Below are 22,500 nucleotides of genomic sequence, written 5' to 3' on the forward strand. Positions count from 1 at the left end.
GGTTACTATGGGTCACTATGGGGAAGTGAGTGTAATCATTGTGTGGGCTGCAGGTCACTATGGGTCACTATGGGGAAGTGAGTGTAATCATTGTGTGGGCTGCAGGTTACTATGGGTCACTATGGGGAAGTGAGTGTAATCATTGTGTGGGCTGCAGGTTACTATGGGTCACTATGGGGAAGTGAGTGTAATCATTGTGTGGGCTGCAGGTTACTATGGGTCACTATGGGGAAGTGAGTGTAATCATTGTGTGGGCTGCAGGTTACTATGGGTCACTATGGGGAAGTGAGTGTAATCATTGTGTGGGCTGCAGGTCACTATGGGTCACTGTGTGATGGCTGTGATGACTGTGGGGACCAACTTACAACATCGAGGGCTCGCCGCATGACTGTGCGTATCAAACGCATTTTATGTTCACTAAGATTTTAATGTCATTACTAAATCAATCATCATAGTGAGGATGATCACGATAGTATAGAATGAATACTTATGTGCTCATACAGATTATTTACTACATGTATATGTATTCATTTGTCATTATTTTTTGTGTAAACTTATATTGTGTTTGGTTAATTTTATACAAATAATTGTCGCAGATCGACCTGAAGTTCAGTCTGTTGGCCAGCAAAATAATTATACTGTGTGCACGCTACATTGTACCACATTGCCACACTAACATACTACATTGTACCACATTGCCATACTAACATACTACATTGTAACACATTGCCATACTAACATACTACATTGTACCACATTGCCATACTAATATACTACATTGTACCACGTGCACATTGCCACACTAACATACTACATTGTACCACATTGCCACACTAACATACTACATTGTCACACTAACATACTACATTGTACCACATTGCCACTATAACATACTACATTGTACCACATTGCCACACTAACATACTACATTGTACCACATTGCCACACTAACATACTACATTGTACCACATTGCCACACTAACATACTACATTGTACCACATTGTCACACTAACATACTACATTGTACCACATTGTCACACTAACATACTACATTGTACCACATTGCCGGCCACACTAACATACTACATTGTACCACATTGCCATACTAACATACTATATTGTACCACATTGCCATACTAACATACTACATTTTACCACATTGCCATACTAATATACTACATTGTACCACATTGCCACACTAACATACTACATTGTAACACATTGCCATACTAACATACTACATTGTACCACATTGCCACACTAACATACTACATTGTAACACATTGCCATACTAACATACTACATTGTACCACATTGCCATACTAATATACTACATTGTACCACATTGCCACACTAACATACTACATTGTACCACATTGCCACACTAACATACTACATTGTACCACATTGCCACACTAACATACTACATTGTACCACATTGTCACACTAACATACTACATTGTACCACATTGCCACACTAACATACTACATTGTACCACATTGCCATACTAACATACTACATTGTACCACATTGCCATACTAATATACTACATTGTACCACATTGCCACACTAACATACTACATTGTACCACATTGCCATACTAACATACTACATTGTACCACATTGCCATACTAATATACTACATTGTACCACATTGCCACACTAACATACTACATTGTACCACATTGTCACACTAACATACTACATTGTACCACATTGCCACACTAACATACTACATTGTCACACTAACATACTACATTGTACCACATTGCCACTATAACATACTACATTGTACCACATTGCCACACTAACATACTACATTGTACCACATTGCCACACTAACATACTACATTGTACCACATTGCCACACTAACATACTACATTGTACCACATTGTCACACTAACATACTACATTGTACCACATTGCCATACTAACATACTACATTGTACCACATTGCCATACTAACATACTACATTGTACCACATTGCCATACTAACATACTACATTGTACCACATTGCCATACTAACATACTACATTGTACCACATTGCCATACTAACATACATGTAGTACATTGTACCACATTGCCACACTAACATACTACATTGTACCACATTGCCATACTAACATACTACATTGTACCACATTGCCATACTAACATACTACATTGTACCACATTGCCATACTAACATACTACATTGTACCACATTGCCACACTAACATACTACATTGTACCACATTGCCATACTAACATACTACATTGTACCACATTGCCATACTAACTTACTACATTACATTGTACCACATTGCCATACTAACATACTACATTGTACCACATTGCCACACTAACATACTACATTGTGCCACATTGCCATACTAACATACTACATTGTACCACATTGCCACACTAACATACTACATTGTACCACATTGCCATACTAACATACTACATTGTACCACATTGCCATACTAACATACTACATTGTACCACATTGCCGGCCACACTAACATACTACATTGTACCACATTGCCATACTAACATACTACATTGTGCCACATTGCCACAATAACATACTACATTGTACCACATTGCCATACTAACATAGTACGGAAGTTACAATCACAGTCGACCATCTAATTTTAATAAAATATTAAAGCATTTTCTGAAACTTTTAGAGAACCTAAACTTATGACATTTTACTCCAACATTGGATACTGATGATCATTACTAAAGCAGGTTGACACTGTCAGCAGACTATGTGTACGTGAACATTACCTGACAACAACAATGACATCCATAGTAGGCTGTGCTCTTTTTTAAAAATATTTCATGTATTCTCTTTGAATTGCTGGGCATTGACATACGATGATTTGCTTATCACACAATATCATCTCTTCATTTCTTGTATCACTGTTTTGTGCCGTTTTGGCAATGTGACACTCATCTAATGACTTGGGCATCGAGATATGATTAACAAAGAGGTGATATTGGGTAATAACCTCATAATATATATAAGATACATGTATGACATTGTTAATGATAAGATATGATATGACATGTGATATGACTAGTAATAAATCCCATGTCAAACCACCATAAATATAAAAATAACAAAATCAGCCAACTTACTCCTCCCAAAAATCATAGAAGCTTGTGGGGTGCAAAAATAACATGCAATATGTGAATATCATGCACAATAATCTGATATACAAATATACACAATTAAATTATTCATTAAAAACAAAAGAAGTTGTGTATTAATGGTATATGGAGATGTAAAATGGTTATGGTAGCTAAATTTACATATGTAACTTACTTTGCAATAGGTACAAGTAACTTATATATGTAACTTACTTTGCAGTAAGTACAGGTAACTTATATATGTAACTTACTTTGCAGTAAGTACAGGTAACTTATATATGTAACTTACTTTGCAGTAAGTACAGGTAACTTATATATGTAACTTACTTTGCAGTAAGTACAGGTAACTTATATATGTAACTTACTTTGCAGTAAGTACAGGTAACTTATATATGTAACTTACTTTGCAGGAAGTACAGGTAACTTATATATGTAACTTACTTTGCAGTAAGTACAGGTAACTTATATAATGTAACTTACTTTGCAGTAAGTACAGGTAACTTATATAATGTAACTTACTTTGCAGTAAGTACAGGTAACTTATATATGTAACTTACTTTGCAGTAAGTACAGGTAACTTATATATGTAACTTACTTTGCAGTAAGTACAGGTAACTTATATATGTAACTTACTTTGCAGTAAGTACAGGTAACTTATATATGTAACTTACTTTGCAGTAAGTACAGGTAACTTATATATGTAACTTACTTTGCAGTAAGTACAGGTAACTTATATATGTAACTTACTTTGCAGTAAGTACAGGTAACTTATATATGTAACTTACTTTGCAGTAAGTACAGGTAACTTATATAATGTAACTTACTTTGCAGTAAGTACAGGTAACTTATATATGTAACTTACTTTGCAGTAAGTACAGGTAACTTATATATGTAACTTACTTTGCAGTAAGTACAGGTAACTTATATATGTAACTTACTTTGCAGGAAGTACAGGTAACTTATATATGTAACTTACTTTGCAGTAAGTACAGGTAACTTATATATGTAACTTACTTTGCAGTAGGTACAGGTAACTTATATATGTAACTTACTTTGCAGTAGGTACTGGTGATTTGTATATGACTTGTTTTCTGTTTTTGATACTTTTTTGTACAGTGGTTGGTTGATGGTTCTTCTCCCATGTCAGTAAATCAAACTTATCAACACAGTGAAGGCATTGGATTTCATTATCAACTGTGGGATAAATACAAAAGATGTTGTTTTAACATAGTGAAGACATTGATATTCATTATCAACTGTGGGATATACAAAAGATATTGGAATCTGCAGGTTGCAGGTTCAAGGCCCATTGTTGCCATTTGTTTCTGAATAGCTAAAGTCCTTGGGCAAGATTGAACCATAATTGTGCCTCAGTCAACCCAGCTATATAATTGGGGACCTGGTAGGATAGAGGTTGCAATGTGAATGCTTTAATCCTATGTGGTTATACAGGTTACAATGGATTGTCTGCTCCCCAGTGATTTGAGAAAGTATACAGGGCTGTTATAGATCTGAGTCAGGGGTAATAATTGTAAAGCACTTTGAGCACAAATAGGGAAAGCGCTATATAAAAACCAACATTATTATTATTCCATTACTTTTGTTTTATTTCCTCAAAACTCATTAAACCAAATCAACTGATCTTACCTGCCTTACCAATGACAACTGGGTGACCAAATCAACTGATCTTACCTGCCTTACCAATGACAACTGGGTGACCAAATCAACTGATCTTACCTGCCTTACCAATGACAACTGGGTGACCAAATCAACTGATCTTACCTGCCTTACCAATTACAACTGGGTGACCAAATCAACTGATCTTACCTGCCTTACCAATGACAACTGGGTGACCAAATCAACTGATCTTACCTGCCTTACCAATGACAACTGGGTGACCAAATCAACTGATCTTACCTGCCTTACCAATTACAACTGGGTGACCAAATCAACTGATCTTACCTGCCTTACCAATTACAACTGGGTGACCAAATCAACTGATCTTACCTGCCTTACCAATTACAACTGGGTGACCAAATCAACTGATCTTACCTGCCTTACCAATGACAACTGGGTGACCAAATCAACTGATCTTACCTGCCTTACCAATGACAACTGGGTGACCAAATCAACTGATCTTACCTGCCTTACCAATTACAACTGGGTGACCAAATCAACTGATCTTACCTGCCTTACCAATTACAACTGGGTGACCAAATCAACTGATCTTACCTGCCTTACCAATTACAACTGGGTGACCAAATCAACTGATCTTACCTGCCTTACCAATTACAACTGGGTGACCAAATCAACTGATCTTACCTGCCTTACCAATTACAACTGGGTGACCAAATCAACTGATCTTACCTGCCTTACCAATTACAACTGGGTGACCAAATCAACTGATCTTACCTGCCTTACCAATTACAACTGGGTGACCAAATCAACTGATCTTACCTGCCTTACCAATGACAACTGGGTGACCAAATCAACTGATCTTACCTGCCTTACCAATGACAACTGGGTGACCAAATCAACTGATCTTACCTGCCTTACCAATTACAACTGGGAGACCAAATCAACTGATCATACCTGCCTTACCAATTACAACTGGGTGACCAAATCAACTGATCTTACCTGCCTTACCAATTACAACTGGGTGACCAAATCAACTGATCTTACCTGCCTTACCAATTACAACTGGGTGACCAAATCAACTGATCTTACCTGCCTTACCAATTACAACTGGGTGACCAAATCAACTGATCTTACCTGCCTTACCAATGACAACTGGGTGACCAAATCAACTGATCTTACCTGCCTTACCAATGACAACTGGGTGACCAAATCAACTGATCTTACCTGCCTTACCAATTACAACTGGGTGACCAAATCAACTGATCTTATCTGCCTTACCAATTACAACTGGGTGACCAAATCAACTGATCTTACCTGCCTTACCAATTACAACTGGGTGACCAAATCTTCTTGCAGTGTCGAGTCCTGTTTCTCCTTTCTTATTTATTACCTGTAGACTGCTATTATGCTGTAAACAACAATTAAAACACTTTGCATGCCCTCCAACTGCTGCCATGTGTAAAGGAGTATTACCATGATCTGTGGGAAATGAAGTGTGTAAGAACACTGTCAGTTACCACTTAAATGAATAGATACAATAGAATCTTTATTGCATCTGTCAAGAAAACTACATTTCTTCATTGGATTTTCTGCAATAAGTGTTTGGTTCTAAAACAAACTAATAAATATATAAACTAGAGTAATAATAGTTTACAAGAAAATAACAAAATAAGGTTTATACAAAGAGTAAACTTTAGGTTAGATAAATGTTATGTATTTCTTTTAACTCTGTAGAATGTCTTTTCTCATAATAAGTGATTTTATGGAAGTTGTCAGTGCCATAAATATGTGTCTTTGATCAGAGTTAAAAAGAATACTATATTTTGTTTCATTGCCTAGTTCTTTGCACTTAGTCAGGTATACACTTGTTGTCTTTATAGATATTTCTGAGTTGGGTTTTTTAATCATGTTACATGGTAAATTACAAAAAGATTTCCAAGTTCAAGTCCAATTATTGTCTCTTTATATTATGACATACATTTAATTTCTCTACAATCCTTATAATATATATTTTGTGTGATGGAATCATTCATGTAGTTTGCCTATACAATTTGATCTTACATATCTTCATCAATGCCCTAATAGTAATACACAGAAATATATAGTAAAGAGTGTCCTTAACGGTGATACTCACCATCTTGTTGGTTGGGATCCATTCCTTTCTCAAACAGCCAATGTAAGCATGTCATAGCACCACGCTGGGCTGCCTGTTAGTGTTAGAAAACAGATAACTGATTTTTAGATTTTAATTTTCACAAAATTCTACGAATCACTCATCAAATTCTTATCAGATGAAGAAATATTGTTGGATGATCCTATCAAATAACAGTACATATTTCTTTTTTTCTATAAAGTTTCTAACTCAGTTGTGAAGTGGTTGACAAGCACTTATCAGAACAGTGCCCTCTATGGTACTGGTGTGTAAACGATATATACATCAGATCCGTACATCTGTCAATGTAATGAAATGGTTCAATAAGTTGGCCTACAATCTGTCAATGTAATGAAATGGTTCATTAAGTTGGCTAGTCTTGCTGCTAGATGTACGAGCTTTCTTTTGATACTATAAGCGAACAAAGTTTGCAGTGAGGGCTTGCCCGAACAGACTAGCAAATGTCATTTTCAGACCAGACATTCCATTGAGATTACATTAAGCGGTGGGTTGGGCCATATATGCATATATATACTTTAATATATTCAATCTCTGCATGCAGGTGTTGACAAACACATTTATGTCATTACTATGTCTTATCAGTTTATGGTAATTGTGTTTGATGAGTGTGTAGACGTTGTCATTCACACATTTTAGTTAACGCATTTGTGGTTATTTTTACAAGCCTCTCCTTAAGATGAATATGCATGAAAAATTAGCTATTGTCCTCTGTTTGTGCCTGTCGCTAATGCGGTTCTCTGATTGGCAGTTATTTATATATATCCTGATGACATTTGCTAGACCTTGGATGTTCCATCCTCGATAGCAATGCTCGGTCGTGTATCGTATTGTATCGGAAGAACATCCGAGGTCTAGCAGATAGACTATAAGCTAGCCTACAATCTGACAATCTGTCAATGTAATGAAATGGTTCATTAAGTTGGCCTAGACAATGTGGTGTTACAATCTCTCAATATGATGACATTGCTGTCATAGTGGTTGAAAAAAAAATGCTGTTGGGTCAAAATCCTCCAGCACCCCCCCCCCCCCCCCACCTTATGTGTTTTTGTAGAAATGATTCTGTCTTGTTGCTAGGCATATCTGTGTTCAGTTTTTTGCCTACCTATCCCTGCTGTTATCTTTGCAATATATGCTATCATTTGACTGTTGTTATGGGTATGGTCTTGTTACTTTGGATACAAGTCTTGTTGGATGTTTACATGACATCTCTGTGTTACATTTGAAATTTACACCATTATTTGACTGTTGCTAGCCATGGTATTCTTGCAAGGCATGGTTGCTAGGCCAGTTGTGTCAACATGTCTTGAACAAAATCTGCAGAATAACACTTCTAAACATCCCCACAAAATTTCAGCATAATCCACCAAGTACTTTTTGAAATAGAATTTTTTTGACCAAATATCACATAATTATTAAATTTCTTACCCTTAACTTGTATATCACTAATGGGATCATCATGTCATGAACAATCCATACACATCCCTACAACATCCCCACTAAATTTCAGATCATAATGCCCAACAGTTTTCGAGTTTAAATGTTGTTACTCAAATCACACACTTGTGGTGCAATCATTTTGATTTGAACAATTTCCCAAATAGACATCCAAAATAGCACATCACCAAGTTCTTTTTGCTTTTAGTTGCTTACACACACACACACACACACACACACACACACACACACACACACACACACACACACACACATACACACACACACACACATACACATACACACATACATACACACACACACACACACACATACACACACACACACACACACACACACACACACACACAAAATATATATATAAACAGACAGACAGACAGACAGACAGACAGAAAATTTACCATACCTAAAGCATGATTCAACTCTGTTTCAGTAAAAAAAACAAGTCATTCCTTTTTTGATGATGAATGATGTATGTTTCAAAATGAGCAATACATTCTGGTGTCTGTAGTGATGAGTACAGTAAAGTAAACAAAATGTACAAATTGTACAAAATCTATAGTCCTTCCTCGAAATAATGACAGGCTTAGAAAATTTACACAAAAAAAGAATGCACTGTACATGTCATGCTAATCATTTAGTTTTGTTTGAAGAGATGAGAAGATAGAAATCACTTCTATATAAAGGTAAGACTGATTATAAATGATCTTACTGAGTGTGCTAGTGACTTGCCACTGCCATCTTTTACATCAAGCTGAAGTCCACTTTTGACAAGATAGCGTAGACAGTCTATGCGATCATAACCTGCAGCACAGTGTGCAGGGACCTGACCAACACTGTCAGTCTTTGTCATATCACAGTCTATCTGCACCAAGAATATCAAACATTCTAGACCTAGTGGGAAAAAAATAGACCGACGCTTAGATTTTCGCTTTAAACCTTGAGGATTTTCTGAGGATTTACTTAATATTATACTACACACAAGCCAAGTTGAGCATGGTTAAACAGAAAATAGAGAATTGATATCCTGATTGCTCTACATCACAGCTGTATAATTGGTTTTGTGGTGATTGAAATATCATTATCTCTTTTTCAAATCAAGCTTGTGTAGTAATGATTATTGTCCCCAATACTTTCCTTCATTTTAAATGAAAACACTCATAACATAAATGTAAGAGTTTTATCATTATTTGTCAAGGCCCATTATATCAACATTCCTTAGCTCAGCTGCTGAATGCAGGGAACCATGGGAGAATAATAACTAATACTAGTATACCTCCATGTACTGCAGCATAGTGTGCAGGTTTCTTGCCCTGTTCATCTCCGAGCTCTAGATCTACTCCTCTCTCAGTTAAATGTTCAAGTACTTTAGGATGGTTGCGTTCAGCTGCTAAATGTGCAGGCATCTTCCCTAAGTTGTCTTCTAGTATTAAATCAGCTCCTGTAATCAGTACAGATTTTATTTATTATCATTAAACCATATTTACACATGAATACCCTCCTAAATTGAAAATCTAAGACAGTCTACACCAGGATGGAGTTATAAGACAGTCTACACCAGGATGGAGTTATAAGACAGTCTACACCAGGATGGAGGTATAAGACAGTCTACACCAGGATGGAGTTATAAGACAGTCTACACCAGGATGGAGGTATAAGACAGTCTACACCAGGATGGATCTATAAGACAGTCTACACCAGGATGGAGGTATAAGACAGTCTACACCAGGATGGAGGTATAAGACAGTCTACACCAGGATGGATCTATAAGACAGTCTACACCAGGATGGAGGTATAAGACAGTCTACACCAGGATGGAGGTATAAGACAGTCTACACCAGGATGGAGTTATAAGACAGTCTACACCAGGATGGATCTATAAGACAGTCTACACCAGGATGGAGGTATAAGACAGTCTACACCAGGATGGAGGTATAAGACAGTCTACACCAGGATGGATCTATAAGACAGTCTACACCAGGATGGAGGTATAAGACAGTCTACACCAGGATGGAGGTATAAGACAGTCTACACCAGGATGGAGTTATAAGACAGTCTACACCAGGATGGAGGTATAAGACAGTCTACACCAGGATGGAGGTATAAGACAGTCTACACCAGGATGGAGTTATAAGACAGTCTACACCAGGATGGATCTATAAGACAGTCTACACAAGAAAATATCCACCTAATGAAGCAAATTAAAATACGAAATTAATTTCTCACCTTTGTCAGCAAGAAGAGAAAGACAAGCAGTTTCTCCATTGAATGCAGCCAAGTGTGCAGCACTTCTACCAGCTTTGTCAACACAATCAACATCATGTATGTAGTCGAGTAAAATCTGAACTATCTCTACATGACCACCAGTACAAGCGTCATGTAGAAGAGTTCTACCTGCCATGTTGGTTTGTTCTGGATCTGCACCAGACTAGGAAAAAAAGTACAAAATGAAACATGATTTAGAAACTATATGTCAATCATCAATCCAAAATAAAAACAAACAGTATCAAATTAACAGTTACTTCCATTTTTCAGTGAATCAAAGGGAACACATATTAAATGTAAACAAAAGAAAATAAACAAATGACTGCACATGTACAATGTAGATGTACAATGTAGATAAAACAGTATTGGAATATACATACTGATCAGTAAAATCTGAGTACACAACCAATAAGTCTTCATAGAAGACAAAGTCCCTGAAATTACTTCTATGTGACTGAATGGAGACATGATTTAAATGAAATTGGTGACAACAAATAAATATTACACAGTGTCTGATAATGCAGGAAATTGCTGAATTTTGATAACTGAACCAGAAGAACAGAGTCAAGGCCAGAGGTCAGTGTCTCAAAAGAAAGTTTAAACCTGGCAATATGGGGTAGACACTTGAATGTAGGCTTTATGTATTTATGTTGTTGAGTTAAATCATGATTATTCACTACAAATATGGCTGCCATTGAGTAAAAAGTGATATGAGCACCAAAAACCATTTTTTGACCAAAATTACATTTTTTGACCAAAATCACACATTGGAGTTTAGATCATTTTGATTTGAACAGTTTCCCAACTAGACACCTAAGGTAATATACCCGACAAATATCATGGCCATCATTCCAGCAGTTTTTGACTTTTAAGTTGTCTAAGTGAAAAAAGTGATGTAAACACCAAAAACAATGCTCGTGTATAGTTCTTTTCTTCAATATTATTTGTAAACATGATTTAAAAGAACTTGGCAATATGTAAATACTACAACGTGTCTGTGAGAGGCAGGAATTGGCATGATTTTGATAACTGAGCCTGAAGGTCAAGGGGTCCATAAATAGCTTGCATCTGAAAATATGGTGGTAGACACTTGAATGGAGTGTCTGTATATTGCAGTTTTTGAGTTATGCAGTAAATATTAATTTTTAACTATAAATATGGCTGCCATGCACTCAAATTTGCATATCAAAAATAGCACCAATGGCATTGTAGCAAAACTGTATTTGGTTGTTGCTATGGACATGGTCTTGTTGCTAGGGATATCTGCATACATTTTTGGAATCTTTAGTAACTTATACCCTTCTCCCATTTCATCTTTGCAATAAAAACCATAATTTAGCAGTTACTATGGGCATGGTCCTGTTGCTCGGCATATTTGCATATATTTGTTGAATCTTTAGTCACCTACCCATCCCTGTTGCTATCTTTGTAATATGCATCATCATTTCACTGTTGCAAGGGCATGATCATGGTTGCTAGGGCCAATTGTGTTGAAATGTTTTCAACAATAACTGCAGAACAATACCTCCAGAAACATCCTCACCAAGTTTCAACCCATTCACCATGTAGTTTCAAGATATAAGTTTATGACCAAAATTGAGATATTTTACCTAATTTGCTGTGGGTTTATTTCTTTGTTCTTTTTTTTTTGTAACATATAGAAATGGTTCTGTTCAGCTCTTCCACTATGCAGTTTTGTTTTTAGTGAAGTAATAAAGTGGTTAGTGGTTTCATATGGTGACTTACACACACTATAAAACACATTTCACACAGAAAGTTGGTACAATATTGTACCGGTAGTCACCATTTTACAAAAGTTCTATTTTACCCCTAATACATATTAATGACCCAATCAACTTGTCTTAAACAGACTTATTTCAAAGCATTTTTACCAAAAATTCTATTTGTAGACCTAATTTGCATATTAATGACCCAGTCAATTTGTCTTGACAAATTTATATCTGCTCATCTCAAGACACCTACACAACAAATTTGTGGTACATTGACCATGTAGTTTTAGAGAAGCGGAGCTAAAAATGGGACACTAAATAAAGAATACAGCAAGACAATGTCAAAGATTTTAATATTCAAGATTCGAAGATTGATAAAGTTTTTGCCGATGATCTCACATTTGTTAGTACTTCTAAGATAGGTTTACAACGTTCATTAAACAATTTTCATAAATATTGTTGTAAATGGAAACTAATGGTCAATATCGATAAAATCAAAATTATTGTATTTAGAAGGGGTGGAAGTCTAAGAAAATATGAAAAGTGGTTGTACAATGGTCAACGAGTAAAGGTAGTCTCTTTCCAAAGCTATCTTGGTATAATATTTTCGTGGACTGGCAAATGGTTCAAAGCCCAAAAAGCTTTAAGTGAACAAGCAAATAGAGCTCTATACAGTTTGATACGTAGTCTACATAGATATGGTACTATACCCGCTAATGTAGTCTTGAAAATTTTTTATTGTAAAATTCTGCCAATTCTCCTTTATGGCTCTGAAGTGTGGGGTATTGAAAAGACTCACAACAAGATGTTACATTACATCCTGCAATTGTATAACAACACCCCTATCGTCGCCATAAGAGGAGAATTGGGAAGAGTTGCATTGATATCGATGGTTTGAAAGTATGAACGCATCTAGAAAACATGATTGTTATGCTTCATTTAAAAGGAATTGTCTCTGGAACCTTATTTAACCTCTCTTGATAAACCAATATTCAAACTGATGCTTTGTAGATTTAGAACCTCAACACATAATTTGAAAATCGAAACTGGTCGTTGGAATGATACTCCAAGAGTAGAGAGACTTTGTGAAATGTCTAATTTAAATCAAGTAGAGGATGAATTCCACTTTTTACTTGAATGCCCATTTTATACTTGTATAAGGTCACAATATATTGCCAATTACTTTTATAATCCCCCACTGCACCACAAATTTGTATTACTTCTGTCGTCTTGAAAGGTTGACACTCTCAGAAAACTTAGTAGATATATATTTTATGTTACTAAACTTAGAAAAGATGCTAGAAACTCTGAGATACAAAGGGCCTGACAAAGTTGATATTTTCAAGTGATCCGTTCAATTTTGTATATTTAAGGTTTGTATTTTTTGGCCAGTGGCCAACAGTAGTGAATAAATGATTGATATTGATATTGACAAAGATTGATAAATTTATTTGAGTAGTCAACAAAAAATTGATTTACATCAGTTAAAACTTGAATGCCCATGTATACCTAAAATATGTATATCTAGTATTTAACATTACTGTGTATATTTGACACCATATTTGACACTGGGGAGGCAATATTTTGGATGTAATTGTCATTGGGGATGTGTCATAAAGAGAGGACAAATGGAGCTTTCTGTTACAAGATGTACTAGTTATCATTGCCTTGTCAAATAAGACAATTGCGCACAGTTCTGTATTGTAGATGTCATCTAAATCTCTTAGTGCAGTGTGACCTGTGACAACATATGCAACATGTATTAATGGCTATTTCTTGATGTGGAGATCACGTCTGAGGTAGTTAGAAACTACATGCTATTAGTATTACGTCATTACTTACTTCTTCACAGACACATGAAACAAGCAATGTGAGACATGGTTAGAAGGGTTTTACATCGATATCACAGCCATTACGCCAAAGTACGGGTCAAGCAACAATCAAATAAATCCCATCGGCGGACAGTCTAAGCTGAAAACTTCACCCAGATAAATCCATCTCGTCACCATTTCATTCTCATTAAAAGTGAAACTTTTTATTTTTGAGCTTCATTACTATATCAAATGTATTGCATAAATTTATCATTCACTACATGCTCTGAGATGAATAGATGGTTCACGGGTACAGTAATGTAGGCATAATAATAATAATAATCTTTATTTATCCCTTATGGGTTCAGTGTTAATGCAGGAGGAAACCGGTACTGCGTTACTCGGTAGAGTCAAACTATACGACACTCCTCTTACTTACAGTATGGTAAATTTAATCAAACCATGAATGGGTTCAAACTCTGACCACAGTGGTGAGAGGCAAATGGTTTAACCACTCAGCTACTACAAGGGTGCAAGTACACAATTGAGATGAGGGTTTCTACTGGGGAGCGAGTACACACAAAGGGGTAGGAGGAGGGTGCCAGTAACCATTACAAATATGTAACTATGAATAACACTGACCAACCTCAATCAGTTCTTTGACCACATCTACTTGTCCATATCCACATGCCCTTTCCAGTGCTGTACGGAATGATGCATTTCGTTTGTAATCAGGATCAACACTACCATTCCGTAACACTTCCTTTACTTTGCTAGGATCACCTTGTTCAGCTGCTGCCAGCAGGGCTTGTGTATTATCTATCAAATAATACATACAATAACAATGAGTGTGGCTTCCAAAGAAAGTCATAAACTACAAATAGTACAAAATGTACTTGAATACAATATTAGCTATACATGTACGCAAATAAAATCACCCTTACTTTTACAAATCTTAATAGTTTTTGATTTCTGTGTTTTTGTAGTAAGTACTAGGTGTATCAACAGCATTATAATATGACTTACACATGTAATTTACACTTAGTGAACTACTGAACAAGATATACTAGTACTAGAAACACATTATAGAAATACAGTCAAATATACAATGAACAATTTATACATGTAAATATTGAGTACAGTAAAATACAAATTATATCATACCAGTATATTGATGGCGCAAATCGAGAGATCTGATTGGTCTAGACATCGAACTAGCACGTCTAAAATGAGCGATAATGCACAGTTGGCACGCGTCCAAATTTTGATGTTGACTGTTCGTCTACGAACGTTGTAGTACGTGCAGGGATGGGGGCGCAAATGAAACCAGAAAATGTTGCGTCTTATCTTGTTTCCGATATTTTCAATATACTGGTATAATATAATAGCGATAAACCACCCCTGGGAATGGTATACCACTCAGTTTTGACCAGTAAACTCAATATATGCACTCGCTATCGCTCGTGCATATATTTCGTTCACTGGTCAAAACCGCGTGGTATACCATCCCCAGGGGTGGTTTATTGCTTAAATATACAGTAAAAGGTAAGAAAGAAACTGAAAGATTTCATCTACTGTATGTTATTTTGTAGACAATAAACTTGTAATCAGGATCCAGATTAGAGTTAGTAACTGCAAAAAACAACTGGCTAGACTGCAATTCTTGCTGGCTACTTTTTCATGAATTTGTGTTTGAAAATTCTTTGTTTTCAACCACTATTTTATTACAAAAACTTAAACTCAAAAACTACTCAGCAAATCATGCCTAGTTACATGCCCATTAAATTTCAGCCCAATCTGATTGGTAATTTTGGAATTATTGATTTTGACCAAAAAGACATATTGTTGACCCAATTTGCATATCACTGATGGGCTCATCATGTTATGACCAATTCTTGCTCTGAATACCACTCAAAACATTCCCATAAAGTGTTTAGATTAAGAATTGTTCTAACGAGATGATCCCATCAGTGAGGCCTAATAAAACAAAATTATGTGGTTCCTGCTACGCTCAATTTTAGAATAGGTGGGGCAGGTAGATATTTTATTTCATTTTTTTTTTTTTCTGTGTGATTGTCTAGTCAGGTTTTCCATTGTTTTCCAAATGCTCTCTGTGTTGTTTATTTCATCCTATCAGATGTACAGCCATGACAGATTGGGAGAGCAGTTTTAGACTGTCTTTTTAAGTTGATGCCAGTTTCTGTATCCACTACATGTATTTCTTGTGAGAGTTCACAATTTTTGCAATGTCATTATTTTTTTTCTTGAATACTTAAATAAAAAGTTTAGGGCTGGCAGTGAAAAGCTATAAAGTGGGGCCTGATATGCAAATTAGGTATAAAAATGTGTATTTTTGATCAAACAGCTAGAATTCCAAAACATTTCAGCAGATTGGGCTGAAATTTGGTTGGGATGTTCTCCAGGGGGTTTGTATTAAGAATTGTTCATAAACATGATGATCCCATTAGTCAACAGCTAGAATTCCAAAACCACTGAGCAGATTGGGCTGAAAATTTAATGGGATGCATCTGGGGGTGGATAGATGAAGCAGTATTCACAATATGATGATCCCATCAGCAATATGCTAATTAGGTCTAAATATCTCAATTTCGGTCAAAAACTTATATCTTGAAACTACATGGTGAATGGGGTTGAAACTTAGTGGGGATGTTTCTGGAGGTGTTATACTGCACTTATTGTTGAAAACATTATCAATCAATCAATCAATCAATCAATCAATCAATCAATCAATCAAATTTCTATAGCACCGGTTTCCAGAGCAATGTTCTGTTCAGTAGCGATGAATGGCTAAAGCACACCGTATGCTTTGGTGAACAAATAAGTCTTCAGTTTTGTTTTGAAACCATCCAGGCTGGAGGCTTGGTGAATGTCAAGTGGCAAAGAGTTCCATAGTTTGGGGGGCGACATATGAGAATGAATGACCCCCCATAGGTGACTTGTCTGTAATTTGTTGTTGCAAGCAGATTCTTGTTTGTAGAATGTAGAGTGCGGCATGGTGTGTATTATGACACAATTGGCCCTAGCAGCCATGACCATGCCCTTAGCAACAGTTTATTATGATGCATATTAGAAAGATAACAACAGGGATGGGTAGGTAAGTGAATACAGATTCAAAATATGTATACAAATAAGCCTAGCAACAGGACCACACCCATAGCAACAGCTAAGTGATGGTTTATATTGCAAAGATGAAAACTGGGAAGGACAGGCAAGTTAATAATGATTCCAAAAATGTATGCAAATATGCCTAGCAACAAGACCATGCCTATAGCAACAGCTAAATACAGTTGTGCTACAGCACCATTGGCATTTAGTTTGGTGAAAATAAAATGAATTATCATTATTTTTTATTTTTTAGGGGGCAACTGTAATATAGAATTAAATATTTTTTGTGACTTAAAACAATATTAAAGAGATGACCAAAAACCGGATTGGTTTGATTAGCACAACTGAACTGACAGAGTTCAGTAGAGAGATTGTAAATATTCATGTATGACTTTATTACCATACGTTTACTGAAGTTCATGTATAATTTTAGTTATAATCACGAATACATGTAAAAGTTTCTTCACTGTCAATCTTGTCTGTGAACTTAGTATTGTGCAAGTGTGCAGTTGAAAGGTTTTCATGACATTGCGATTAACACTTCCGGTAGTTCATGTGTTTCAGTTTCTGGTTGAAATGCTGTATGCTGTACTGGTACATATAGTTCCTTTGCTTCAGTTTCTGGTTGAAATGCTGTGAGCAGTTTTAGCAGGAAAGAAAATACCCCCCCCCCCCCCCATCATATGTCATAGATTACCATATATGTTAATTTCCACAAGCATGTATGATGTAGATTTTGATTGCTCTCTGTAAGCTTGCACAGTACAAATTCTGGGCTTTGTTTGGACTGCAACCTTGCACGCTGCAACCTTGCTGCAAGCTTGTAGCCCAATGCAAGCTTGCACTGTGCAAGCTTGTGCAAGTTTGCGGCATGCTTGTCTCCAGCCTTGATTGCAGCCAACTTGCAGCCAACTTCCAATTTGACCTACTACATTTGTACTATACATTTTTTGTATGTACAGCTGTACATGTCCTTTCAAAACTGATTACATTTTTAAAAGTATGTCACCTCAGAATATTGGGTAGTAAAAATACAATAGAGTTACATAATGAAGAATAAGTAATTACTACTACTAGTAATTACTGCACAAAATCAAATCAAATTAAATGATCCCATTTCCATCACAGCACTGCTTTACTACCATAGGCACCAAAGTACATGTACAGGACTTAATGTACTTATCATGGAGTCATGATGGGTGAATGGTTAGCGTGACTGGCTTGGAATCTACAGGTTGCAGGTTCGAGCCCTGTCGCTGCCTGCTGTTTGTTTCTGAGTGGCTAAAGTCCTTGGGCAAGATTTGAACCACGACTGTGCTTCAGTCAACCCAGCTGTATAATTGGGGACCTGGTAGGATGTAGGTTGCAATGTGAAGGCTTTAATCCTATGCGCTTAAATGGCTGCAATGGATTGTATGCTCCCCGGGGAGTTGAGGAAGACTAAAGGGCTGTTGTGCCGTTCTGATCCGAGCCAGGGGTAATAATTGTAAAGCGCTTTGAGCACGGTGTGGGAAAGCGCTATATAAGAACCGAACATTATTATTATTATTATTATCATCAAAGTGAAGTATTTTCATCAACAGCGCCCTCTATCAATGACTTCGGTGTTATTCATGTGTTAGTAGTTTCTATACAAAGTTTATCCTTGACTAGTTGTTGATGTCAGAAATTGTGTTTTATTGCAAATAAAGAGAGGTTGTAGTCATAGAGTAAGTAATTCAACATTATACTTTGATATTGACACTCAGCTTGTACATCAATCATTGCTGTTGGAAACCGCGCCTCACAACATGTACATGTATAGAAAGATGTTATCACGCACCCAAACATAGCTCCATGATTATAGTAAAGTACACTTTAATTTTTGACTTTATTGTGACATTCCACACCTTGTGTAGGGTCAGTTTGCTATCAATGTAGTTTTAAGACAATCAGATTGATATTTAGTGCATATTGCCTTTTATAAATCGAGTAGTAATATAAGGACTAGTGTATGTAAGTACATGTACATGTAGGTAGTAATATAAGGACTAGTGTATGTAAGTACAATTGTGGTCATTGTGTTTTAGATTGTGATGGAAGAAAAAAATCCTTTCTACAATGGCATATAGCCTTGTCTGAAATGTGGTACATGTCAATATTTGTTCTTGTCCCTGTTTCTTACATGAATTCTTTAATATTACTTATTAGTTCAAACATAACTATACATATTCATATACATGTACTGGTATTACCTAGCTACCACACTAGTTACAGAACATGTCATATAAATGCTTGGCTGTTTCACAATCAATGCTTCACTTATATTGCAGTCTGGGGCAAAAGTGAACTTGAAGGTTTCATAATGGTAATTTTCATAGATAGTTTATAAATGAAGTTAATCTAAATTGTTCTACTCGTCATGTTATTGACACTACAAATCACCACATCTCATCAGATTCCAGTTTCTATTATACACTAGGTATGACCACCTAAAGTTCTCTAACATACCGGTGACTTTATTATACATGCAATATTAATGCCCCTATACTAATGTTACATGTCCATTTTATGTGATTTGGGAAACTCATTTAAAACGTACATTTACGTTAGCTTTTCGAAGCTTGAAAATATTACCTCAAAGGTTATGAATAACCTAAACATTGCCTTAGTATCTCAAGCAAAAAACTCCAGATCTGCTAGGGGAAAACCCCAAGGACTCCCTCACCCCCAGATGTCACTCATGCATTCAACCAACAATCAGATGCACCAACAACCTTTTTACTGTCATAATGGTATTAAACTTTTCTTAAATATTTTCACCCAATTCTAATTTGAGATGATATGGTCTTTTCAAGATGTGAAATGTTTGCCAAGATAGTCTAAAATTGCCCCCTACCAATGATACTACCACGAGATGTGCTGACCTTTACTACATATAATGATGCCATTTAACTTTTTAAGAACATATTTCAACCCTATGTAAGTTATAAAGAATAGTTTCTGATACTTGCTGTCTTGTAAAGCATGGATTAAGTTATTGCTTGAAAGGTTCTGAATAGCCTAAAAAATCCTCCAGGACTTCTAGACGCAGACCCCTCAGACCCCCCACATGAGGTGGACATAACCCAGTCTCAAGCTCTTCCCTTCTTACTGTCAAGATGCTATCAAAGTATATTTCAAAAGTATTTCAACCCTATGTAGTTGCTTTTTACATGTTGGTGTTGTCTTGTAAAGCTTGGAAATTATTGTCTGAAAGAGTCTGAATAGTCTCAAAATTGACTTTTCAGAGTTAAAAAACTTCCTGGGCTTCTCGGGGGAGACCCCCTAGGACCCCCATAAGAGATGTACATATTCCCTTCTCAAGCTTTCTCCCAACCTTTCACTGTCAAGATGCTATTAGACTCCTTCTGGAATATATTTAACCTGTGTAGTCAATAATTATAATTATGATAGTGCTAACCTGGGATCTTATAAAGTAGATGCAAGACAGTCAAGCACTCCACACTTACGAGTTACGATCAAAAAATACCTGTCATGCGAATATTATATATATATATATATGGGGGGGGGGGGGTGTCACCATGTTTTAGAATTAAGTGATAGGGGGGTCAGTGAGTTTTTGTCGGCCCGATTTAAGAATCCAACCCCCAACCCCCCAGGCTGGAGAAACTGACCGGTCCCTGAATAAAGGAATACTGTATTTTTATGTACTGTAGATTAGTTGGTACCTCTACAGTACACAGTACTGTAAATAAAGGAACACTGTATTTTTATGTCTAAGGTACAAAGATTTAAAGTAACAACATAACAAAAATAAGACTGAGTGTATAAATGAATGTGGAAGTAATTTGACACAAGATGTTAGACCTTATTAAGGAAATCATGAATTGAAGAGACTTCAGAATTGTGGTATTTCAGTCATTATACATGTAATGACATGTTTCCTTTCCTTTTATTTGGAATTTCAAGTGGTGTTCACAATGAAGGGAAAGATTAGAAATGTGCATTCAAAAGGAGTCTCAGTCAATAAAAAGGTTTTCTCTGGCGTCAAGTGATTTCTTTTACATGTGAATAATGTTGATCAAAGAAGAGTGTGTTTGTAACTTGTTATTGTCAGCATAGTCTGGATGCCAACGTGCTATCAAATCATCTAAAGATCGATGAAGGATAACACTAAACTATTGTCAACATTGCAGTGAGTGGTAACTTGTTATTGTCAGCATTACTGTGAGTGGTGTTAATGTAGTAACTTGTTATTGTCAGCATTACTGTGAGTGGTGTTAATGTAGTAACTTGTTATTGTCAGCATTACTGTGAGTGGTGTTAATGTAGTAACTTGTTATTGTCAGCATTACTGTGAGTGGTGTTAATGTAGTAACTTGTTATTGTCAGCATTACTGTGAGTGGTGTTAATGTAGTTACTTGTTATTGTCAGCATTACTGTGAGTGGTGTTAATGTAGTTACTGTATGCATCTCAGAAACAAAATCTGAAACTTTTACTGGTTAACTCATTCTGACTTTAATTCAAGAAAAATCATTTGGAGTCACTGTACAAATTTTTAAAAAAATGGAAAAACTTGAGGCTATTGATAGATGTACACATATACATTTTTTTAGTATATCACTTTCATTTCCAAAAGTTACCATATAAAAAAGGCCCACTTTGTACTTAGGTACATGAATGAAACTTGTTGATCATTTACAGCCTTTAGAGACTCAATTACAATATTTTAATACATGAAATCCAACTCTACTATTATTCCATGGTGTTGATTAATGGCAACATACTGTTCATCAATTCATGTACATATGTTTCTCAAGTTGCATTGTCAGACATCCCATCAATTCATGTACACGCCACCAAGCAGTTCTATGTCAATTGTGTTTGTTATCACAATATTTAAGAACAAGTAAAAAATCTGAAAGTGCTTAGGTCTGACTAAGTACATGTAGATGAGATACAGTCCTCTAATGCAGAAAGTCTTTCAACACATGTATAAACAAGTATGTGTTCAAATTGTCTGTTAAATCAGTCTGTTTGCATAACTACATGTACATGTACATTGTTCATCCTGACAAATTTGACTAAGTTAGGGGGCAATCTTACCACATTGTACATCTTGTCACATTTGACTAAGTTAGGGGGCAATCTTACCACATTGTACATCTTGTCAC

At 36.0% G+C, this 22,500-nt stretch overlaps 1 protein-coding gene across 1 annotated transcript in view; it reads right to left on the reverse strand.

The window, feature by feature from the left end:
• LOC144434480 (uncharacterized) overlaps positions 1 to 22,500 on the reverse strand; it is a 42,838-nt gene that overhangs the window by 2,628 nt on the left and 17,710 nt on the right. Inside the window, exons 2-8 of the mRNA XM_078122934.1 lie at positions 14,863 to 15,035; positions 10,637 to 10,838; positions 9,687 to 9,851; positions 9,123 to 9,304; positions 6,917 to 6,989; positions 6,097 to 6,261; positions 4,197 to 4,338 (exon numbers count right to left, since the gene is read on the reverse strand). Of these exons, the coding sequence (XP_077979060.1) occupies positions 4,197 to 4,338; positions 6,097 to 6,261; positions 6,917 to 6,989; positions 9,123 to 9,304; positions 9,687 to 9,851; positions 10,637 to 10,838; positions 14,863 to 15,035 (1,102 nt within the window). The remainder of the gene's footprint in view (positions 1 to 4,196; positions 4,339 to 6,096; positions 6,262 to 6,916; positions 6,990 to 9,122; positions 9,305 to 9,686; positions 9,852 to 10,636; positions 10,839 to 14,862; positions 15,036 to 22,500) is intronic.

The sequence above is a fragment of the Glandiceps talaboti genome, chromosome 4 (genome assembly GCF_964340395.1).
Source record: "Glandiceps talaboti chromosome 4, keGlaTala1.1, whole genome shotgun sequence".
Taxonomy (NCBI): domain Eukaryota; kingdom Metazoa; phylum Hemichordata; class Enteropneusta; family Spengelidae; genus Glandiceps; species Glandiceps talaboti.